Genomic DNA, 9,711 nt, shown 5'->3' on the forward strand with positions numbered 1-9,711 from the left:
ACACACACACACACACACACACACACACACACACACACACGCACGCACGCACACACGCGCACACACACACACGCACACCCCAAAGAAACAGAAAAATGCATCCATGAATATAAGCCAGCTGGCAGGCTACTTTAGTAGGATTTCTAAGAGCAGGTTCTGCAAAAGAACGAACAAATTTATCTAACTACATCTTGCTACACTGTGGTCATTCTCCTCTTTCCGTTTGTAGTAATTCCTAGCAAGATGCACAGTGAAATGAGACCAACACAAACAACACTTCTACTAGATGATTACCAAGTATCTGTCTATGACCTAACCGGAGACCTAAAAGGCCGGGAGAAATGGTCAAGCTACTATGCTCAGGCCCACGGGCTTATTTTCGTGGTGGATTCTAGCGACATAGCACGCATCCAGGAAGTGAAGATCATCTTAACTCGCTTAATGTTTGACAAGAGGATATCAGGGAAACCCATCTTAATGTAAGTTTCTGCCTTTGGGGCCTGCTTTCCCTTAACCAACTTGTGCCATGGAAAAGGTATAGAGATGAAGGGCATTTTTTGTCAGAAGGTTCTAGACCTCTTTAGGCTCAATGTGGTAAAAAGACTCAGTTCGCTGGTGACTGTTTTCAAGAGCCACTTTCTTCCATGCACAGTCATGTGGAACGTGATACCTAATTGGATACATTAATTCTGAATCTTTAGTTTTTTAGAAATAATATCTAGATCACCCATCCCCAACCCTGGACTCTTCCTGAAGCCTTTAACTGAACTTGCTCGGGTTTGAGTCTCTGATCCTGAAATTTGACGGCAGAGAGCAAACGCTCTTTTGTACATTCAGTTCCAATGCATTCTTCCCCCTACCCCCATCCAGTTGGTCACTCAAGACTACGTAACTGGTACTCATTTCGGGAGTGGGGATGATTCCAGTAGCCTGTCACTCCTCCCCTCTTCCAACTCCCCCTTTTGCCATGCTCATTTCTCATTAGTGATTCTAACTAGAATATGAACAAAGCTTCAGAAATGTAAAAACTCTATGTCTGTTTCTATCCCAATTGGTGGTTGTAATTAAAGTATGACTTATGATATACAGGAAGTGGGAAATGACCCCTGGGGATTATCTGGTATTCAAATGATTTGATTTTTAATTCCATTGAAAGTTGGCTAGGAAACTGTCTAGCTAATCTCACTGGGTAAGCTCAGACCCTGGACCTATGGCAGTAATACTGCAGTTAGTGCCACCCTGCTCCACTTTTTTGTTTTATTTTGTTTTGTTTTCAAGACAGGGTTTCTCTGCACAGCCCTGGCTGTCCTGGAACTCACTCTGTAGACCAGGCTGGCCTCGAACTCAGAAATCCGCCTGCCTCTGCCTCCCAAGTGTTGGGATTAAAGGTATGTGCCGCCACACCCAGCCCTACTCCATTTTTTTCCTTTGGTTGTGGTGTTTGCTTTTTGTTTATTTACTTTTTTGTTTGCTTGTTTGAGACTAGGTCTCACAATGTAAACCAGGCTGCCTTGTAACTCACAGATTCACCTGCCTCCCAAGTGCTGGCACTAACCTCATGTACCACCATGCTGGGCCTTTCCCTTCCTTTTGACTTTACCTTGGCTTCACTCTTCTTCTCTTTATGCCCTGATCTAGCCTGGCAAACAAACAAGACAAGAAGAATGCTCTTTTGCCTTGTGATATCATTGAATATCTACTTCTGGAAAGGCTCGTGAATGAGACGAGATCCATGTGCCGCGTGGTGAGTGGAAGCATCTCCTTGCCTTCCCTTAGGTCCTGGATTACATAACCAGGGCCCTGTCTGTCAGCTTGCGATCAAAGGTCCTCTCCACGACAGGCAACATCTGCAGTGATTATTTCTAACTTGAGAATGGCAACAAATATTATTCTCTGCCTTCAAAGCAGTTCTGTACGATTCTAATAGCCCTATCTTATACATGAGAAAGCTGACCAGCTGGAGCAAGGATCGCAGTAAACTGCTTGAGGTCACCCGATGAAGGCACTGTAGCAGCTTTATTAGAGGGCCTCAGCTTTTATTCTCTTCATCAGCTCTCTCACATGTGAATGCTGCTTGTCTCCTTGAAGTCAAGAACACACCTAGGCATGGCACAACTACCTCTGCTATTTTAATAGCAGTGATCAGGCCTTTAGGCATCAAAGGTCCAGGGATCCAGGTCTGAGGCCTTCTTTTCTATTTCTTATAGGAGCCGTGTTCAACCATAAAAAGCCTTCCAAAGAGGCAACAACAGCCAATAGTTGTAGGGCTGCGATGGCTACTAGCTGCCATTGGGGATCAATACAGTGAGCTGTATACTCGACAACAAATACCCAATATGAGCATCTCAAACTCCAAGAACATCAGAGGCTGTGGAGAAAGATGCTCATCAGACAGGTACTGAGCTCATTCCATTAGTTTTACTGGTAAGAATAGAAGTGGCAATCAGTCTTCAGCATGATTCACAGGTTCTGAGAGGTTTGTACTCTGGGCAGCAAGTCTTTCTGAATCTGATGACCCAAGTGGGCTATGGCAGTGCCCACCAACACTGCAAGGACAACTAGTCCTCGCACATCAGTAGTCACTTTAGTGGGATGAATGGCATGTAGGTTAAAAAAAAAAGGTAAAGCCAACCAACTAATTAGTATTAGGACTTCTTGAAAATGGGGTTTCTATTCTCTGAGTTGCCATGTGTAAGACAGAAGGAACAGGAGTCCCGTAAGCAGTCTGTGTTAGTTAGGGTTTTATTACTGTGAAGGGATGCCATGACCAAGGCAACTCTTATAAAGCCAAACATTTTAAAATTAATTATTTAATTCAATTTTATAGCCCAATCCCTGTCCCCCCTCAAAAAGTCCCTCCCCTATCCCCCTTCCCTTCTCCTCTGAGTCCGTGCCCCCCCCCATTTCCACCCAGGCAGATCGAGTCTCTGCAGGATTAGGCACATCCTGTTGAGGCTGGTTAACAATTTCAGGGGGTTATTCCATTATCATCATGGCAGGAAGCATGGAAGCATGCAGGCAGACATGCTGCTGGAGGAGTCTAGAATTCTACTCCTAGATTCAAAGGCAGTCAGGAAAAAACTGTCTTCTGCAGGTTGCCAGCAAGATGGTCTCTTCTGCACTTGGTGGAGTTTGAGCATTGGATGACTCCTCAAAACCCACCCCCACCACTGTGACACACATCCTCCAATGAGGCTACACCTACTCCAACAAGGCTATACTTCCTAATAGTGCCAATCTCTGGACCAAGAATTCAAATATGTGTGTCTAGAAGGGCCATACCTATTCAAACAACTACACAGCCTATTGACTACATTCTAAAGATGAGTATTATGCAGCTGCTGCAAATTCCCAGCCTCCAGTCCTCTGATCTGCCTAGTTATGGCATGATAGGAAAGGACAGAAGTGTTTAATAAATAAATAAATTAATTAATTAAAAAAAGAGAAGGTAATGAGGGTTCTGAGGAATCAAAGGCCTAAATGTCTTCTTGCTATTTTGTTCCTTTCCCTGACCAAAGCCATATGGAAATGGATAGGGTAGTAGCTGCATTGGATAAAGAAGCTTGAAGGCTAGGGATACAGCTCAGAGCACTTGCCTCATGTATGAAAGGCCCTGAATTCATTCCCCAGTACCAAATCAAGAAGAAAAAAATCTTGAAAGATGTCTGTTTCTACTACTGATTTTTTTTTCCTCTCAAATGGTCTTAGCTTACCTAACAGAGTGAGTATAGTCAGACACAGCAACAGACAGCATTTTGAGAAAAGACAACAACACATGGAGCATAGACAGCATGTGGAACAAAGGCATTTTGAGAAAAGACAGCATTTTGAGGCAAGACAGCACTTAATACAACGCTCACTGGATGCTAGGCCCCTAAAGCCAATTCTACAGGTAAATGGCTTTTTAAACACCAGTGCCCATGGTCAGTAATGGAAATCTTGAGAATTAATTGACAATTTCCCTCTTTCTTCCTGGTATATAGAAAGAAGGTTTTCGAATAAGGCCCAAAAAGAATATGTCAGTAACATTTGCTCTAGATGTCATCATGGAGGAAGGGGAATGTTCTCGGAAGATTGGAGCTCCCAACATCAGTAAGCCTTGCAGTAGTCAGTGTTATGATACAAAGACTCCAGCTCCATCTGTTGATGTCAATCTTTTCAAAGGTAATATTGAATCATTAGTTACAGAAAAAAAAGTTATATAGACTTTCCTTTATATTTTGTACAATAGCATTCCTACTTTGAGAAGTAAACTCATTTCTCACACTATGCTATGTTGTTGAGAGAAGTATGGGACAAAGTTGGAGACCATCTTCTGGCAGGCCAGCAAGGATGCCTTAGCATTAGTTGATACAAGATCTTTTGATGGCTATAATAACTTAAAGTTTATGCTTGCCAATGGTGGAAGTACATATTGGAATAACCTTTAGGGAGTCTCTGTTTCCTGTCTCTCTTCTTCCCCTCCTTTTCTCAGTATTATTAAGAACTTTTAAAAATGGAGCTATAGAGAGCGTTCAGTGATTAAGGGCACTTGTTCATGGAGAAGACCCAGGTTCTGGTTTTGGCAACCATATGATGACTCACAAGCACCCATAACTCCAGTTCCATGGGATCCTATGCCCTCTTCTAACTTCACAAGTATGAATGTGGTACACACACACACACACACACACACACACACACACACACGGGAAAGATTCACACTAATTAAAAAAAAAAAAACCAAAAACCTAAAACGGAAGCCATCTAAACTACTAGGTTGCATTTCTTAGCTGTCTACAAAGATAATTACATAAATACACACAAAAGGTATAACAAGGAATATTCAAATTATAATAGTCAGGAGAAAGACCTAAATTTTGTAAACAATGTAAATGTCCAATGATATGGATAGGCAAATAAATCATGATGCATCCCCACTGTGGAGACAATAACATTGCTAATGATAGGGAACTGGGGAAATGACTAAGTGCTTAACACATCTTCTATGCCAGCATGAAACCCAAGTTTGGACATGGATACTGTGCATCCACATAAAAGCTGGGTTTGTTGTTATATACTTGTAACCCAAGCACAGGGGCAGGGGCAGTAGAGAAAGGAACATCTGAGCTCCTTAGGCTACCCAGCCTAGCCAATCAGTGAGAGACCCTGTCTCAAAATACAAACAAACAGAAACCAACCAACCAACCAAACAAACAAACAAACAAAAACCAAAAACTTAAAGTCAACCCCTAGCCTCCTCATACACATAAAAACAAATACCCACACATACAACACACACACACACACACACACACACACACACACACACACACACACAGTTAAAAATGCTAAGGATGATTTTCATTTACTGACATGGAAGGTCTTCCATCACTTGAAATATTCTATTGACTGTCAACTGTCAGTAATCATCACCTTTGGCTGAGTTCTTATACATACAGTGAGGGACATACATGAGGCCAAAGCCACTAATGAGAAAGCGGGCACAGCTCTTAGGGTAAGGGGTGAGGATGAAAGTTGAGTAGAAGGAATCTAGGAGAAAATAAAGTATGATTTTTCTAGATGTCAGCTACTGCCCTTGAATCTTTATCCAAAATCAAAACTTATTTTCATTTCTATAACCTTAGCTCGTAAGCCCAAAAAGAGAATAGAAACCTGGGACACTGAAGAAATGTTCGTGGAAGATCCTCGTGGAGAAGCCTTCTGTTCCTGTGGTTAGTACCAGTCAAAGAATGTACTTGGTTGGAATGGAGGCTGGGTGTCCCAGAGGGCCCTTGGAAACTGGCCAGCACCCCCTACCCCAAGTAGCCTGGGAAAGAATAGAAACCTGGCATTGGCTTCACTTGTAAAATGGGCTGTTTTCTTTCTCTGATTAGACTTAACAGAATACTAAAGAGTAAACAGAGTAACAGCAAAATCATCATTTCCTCTACCACCTTATGGTAACTGGGCACATCTCCAGAAGCAGCAGAAACACCCAGTCTTTGTTTTTCACTGGATAACACCTCTACAGCCCACGAACAAGTTCACCTATTCAAACATCACATCCTTGAGAACCACTGTTTCTGCACACCAGTGTGGTAGCCAGTCAGTTCATCCATACTCACCAAGAGCCTCAGGAAGTTATGTACTTTCCACCTGCACGAAGAAGAGCCAAAGACTGAGACGCTCCTGACAGAGCTTCCGGATAAAATGTCACACACAACTGAAACTGAGCCTTAGACAAACAGGGTTACTTTAGAATCACACATTTCTCTTTAAGGTTCTCAGGTATAAAGGGAATGGCAAAATAAATAAGAATAATGTTCTACTCAATCATTTTCTTTTTGTTTGGTTTGGTTGGTTGGTTTGGTTTGGTGTGGTTTGGTTGTCACACCTCCAAAACCAGGTCTGTTTTAAATACCTGTCTGGGAAACCACATTACTTCATTAGCCTTTCAGAAACAGCAACTTCTGCCTCTTAACATGTGTGGACCCCTACTCCACTGCCGGAGTGCTGTGGCTGGGATCATGGTGGTCCCCTTACAATTATGGTTATTTCATCATCATCACGGGCTCCATTTATCGAGCGCTTTCTGGATACCAAGCACAATGCTAACTCTTTCCCATCTGTTGTTATATTCTCAACCTTCCTGGGCATGTATTACACTTGGCATCATTCCCACATAAGAATACTGTAAAAATCAGAGCAAGGAATGGACTCCAAATGTGCATAGCTAGAGCTACTTTGGACCAAAAAGATCCATGTGTGCCTTTCTTCAAATCCCTCTAGAAAGAGAAAACTATAGCCAGGAAATAATGCTGAAGTGCATTCCTGTTTGTGTGAGAATTCAGTTAACCAGAAGTCTGTCAACAGTGCCAGCAGGCATAGTTGATTGAGCACTTCCGCTTTATCAGATGCTGGGCTAACTCCTTTACATAGATTATTGCCTTTCATCTTCAGAAGCTTGTGATGTCTGTTCTGTTATCACCATCTCGCAGAGGCAGAAAGTGGTGTTCAGAGGGGTTAGATCGTTTGTCCCTGGGTACTCACTAGGAGGTAGCAGAACAAGTTTTTAAACTAAAATCCAAGTTCACAGAGGCTATAAAGATGACTCAGCGGCTAAGAGGACTTGATGTGCAAGTGTGGGGACTTGAGTTTACATTATCAAGCCCAACTCCATATCCCATGCTCCTAATAACCTTAGACAGCTTCACCAAGCAGTATAAGCCAACCAACCCATTGTTTGATAGTTATAAACCTTTTAACTAAAAAAACTCCACCTAAAAGATGTTTCGTCTTCTCCTCCTCCTCCTCCTCCTCCTCCTCCTCCTCCTCCTCCTCCTCNTCCTCCTCCTCCTTCCTCTCTTTGTGTAGCCCTGGCTGTCCTGGAACTCTCTATGTAGACCAGGCTGGCCTCAAACTCACACAGATGTCCCTGTCCTAACCTCCCAGAATGCTGGGATTAAAGGTCTGTGGCACCGAGACTGCTTTCCTATATCCAAAAGAACCACTTTTAATGCCTTATAGGTCTTTGATATGCTTGTAAGCTCAACTAATTAGTTGTGGCACTGAAAAGCATTTTTACATAACCTCTAGTCAAACTTAGGTTATACAGACGAAGAAATAACTGCCCAAAATGGAATAACTGGACACTGTGAACAATGTTTCATAAATCCCCATCTTCTGTGTGTCTAAGCGTGCATCCTCCCTGGGCCATTTCAATCTTCTCACTCTACCTACTTTGCCTGAGTTCCGGAGTCCAGAAGTCTCAGCCTGAGAAACAACAAATGCCTCCATTGAAGAAGCATTAGTGCCAGGGCTGCATGGGGGTAGAGCACTTGCCTCGTATGCACAAGGCAACAGGCTTGATGCTCAGCACAAAAGAGAAGAGGCTTAGAAGACAGGAGACTGCAATTCAATAAACCATGCTTTCTTTCTTTGGTTGGTTTGGTTTGGTTTTTTTGAGACAGGGTTTCTATGTGTACCTCTGGCTGTCCTGGAACTTGATCTGTAGACCAGGCTGGCCTCGAACCCTGAGATCTGCCTGCTTTTGTCTCCTGAGTGCTGGGATTAAAGGTATGAGTCACCACGGCCAGCTGACAACACCAAGTTCTTTAAGAGAATTAACCATCTACACACATGTCTCTTTATGGCATGTGTCTTTTATGGCAGGAATCTGTTCTTAACCAACAGAGAAAGGTAAATAAAGCAAGTAAGCCTATGAACAGGAGCAAGGTAGAGAAAGTCCAGGACCACCCCACTCCACTGTTATGTTACTGCACACATCCACGGTGTCTTCCATCTGTGAATTCATAGACAGCTAATGGTATTTCCATGGAGATTCTAAGTCCAGTCAAGTTGACAATGATGATTAACTGTTACATCTTGTTAGCTATACTTTAAGCACGCGGCCTTGGCTTGCAATTCAAATTGCACATAGCTCAGGTACTTAGTTCTTCCAAGGGAGATCTAGGCTTCGGAACTACAGAATTTACTGTGGATAGGTAGGGAGATCTCTTCGCTCTAAAATGGTTTTAATTCTGCACTCCAGCCCCTGCTAATTATGCATGATGGCACCACACGCAATTGGGCATGAGAGTGTATGCTTATAATCCTAGCCCTCTGGAGGTAAGGTCAGGAAGATCAGAAGTTCAAGGTCATTTGTGGCTGCAGAGCAAGTTTTATACCAGTCAGGCTACAAGAACTCCAATCAAAATAACAACAAAGAACAAGGAAGTTGAAACTGAAGTGATGGTTTAGGGTGGGACAACAAATCTCTTCTTTTCAAGGCAGCTGCTGCTGAAATGACATAATAATGAGATGTAGCAAACACCATTTTCTTCAGGAGAATCCTGCACACCAACTATTGTTCTTGTCCCAAAGATGCCAGTGGCCATAGCTAGGTTAGGAGTCATACTGAGGCTCACCCAAACCCTTTATCTTTATCAGAAGACCAAATATTGAGGTTTCTGCCCAAAAGAGGTATGAAGAAAGACAGCCATCACTCAACCTTTTGGAACTTGGAATGGTTCCTTTCAGCAAATGCATCTAGAGCTGTAGCCATGGCATCCCTCCTCACTACATTATCCCTCCTGCTGTAATACCCCATCCCTCTCTCCTCTTCACATTGCTTACACTTCAGACTCTGGAGGGGGCACCAGTGGCACTGTGATCACAGGACAGGGGGGAATCAGCAGATAGTTTATGATGTTCTTATGTTAGGATCGCATCTGAGTCAGAGGTTGTGGGAGCTCAGAGATTACACTACTGCCTCTGCACCCAAGAGGAGTCCGGCTCAGGTCCAAGCAGCCTGGGGAAGCTCTGCTATGGAGTAGGTAGACAGAGCAACGTTAACCAAGCACCCAGACTGGGCTGTGTGCTCATGACTCAAGAGTCCCACCAGAGCCCACGCTCATGCTAGTTGCCACTTCCAGGAACTAAAATAAACCTTTAGTGCTAAGAGACAGCAGGTCTTTAGGTCTGTTCATGAACATGAGCCCAGCCCTAAGAACTGGCATGCTATTATTTCACATAATGGAATGCAACACAGCCATTAAGCACGCAATTATGTGCACTGTGGTGATGGAAATCAGAATGTGAAATGATGTTAAGTGAAAACAACAGATGACACAGAAAGCATGCTGATTGCAACTACAGAAAGCATACGTGTCTCTGTGTGTGTGTGTGTGTGTGTGAGAGAGAGAGAGAGAGAGAGAGAGAGAGAGAGAG

At 43.2% G+C, this 9,711-nt stretch overlaps 1 protein-coding gene across 2 annotated transcripts in view; it reads left to right on the top strand.

Moving 5' to 3' along the window:
* The window catches only part of Arl13a (ADP ribosylation factor like GTPase 13A), a 19,662-nt gene extending 13,352 nt beyond the window's left edge, over positions 1 to 6,310 (top strand). The window contains exons 4-10 of one of the 2 annotated variants that reach the window (XM_021188573.1): positions 230 to 479; positions 1,639 to 1,744; positions 2,208 to 2,395; positions 3,709 to 3,892; positions 3,984 to 4,164; positions 5,628 to 5,714; positions 5,877 to 6,310. In XM_021188573.1, the coding sequence (XP_021044232.1) occupies positions 230 to 479; positions 1,639 to 1,744; positions 2,208 to 2,395; positions 3,709 to 3,892; positions 3,984 to 4,164; positions 5,628 to 5,714; positions 5,877 to 5,893 (1,013 nt within the window). In that variant the 3' untranslated portion in view covers positions 5,894 to 6,310. The remainder of the gene's footprint in view (positions 1 to 229; positions 480 to 1,638; positions 1,745 to 2,207; positions 2,396 to 3,708; positions 3,893 to 3,983; positions 4,165 to 5,627; positions 5,715 to 5,876) is intronic. The other variant, XM_021188572.1, reaches the window with a different exon arrangement.
* The last annotated feature ends 3,401 nt before the right edge of the window (positions 6,311 to 9,711 follow it).

Source organism: Mus pahari, chromosome X (assembly GCF_900095145.1).
Source record: "Mus pahari chromosome X, PAHARI_EIJ_v1.1, whole genome shotgun sequence".
NCBI classification, from domain to species: domain Eukaryota; kingdom Metazoa; phylum Chordata; class Mammalia; order Rodentia; family Muridae; genus Mus; species Mus pahari.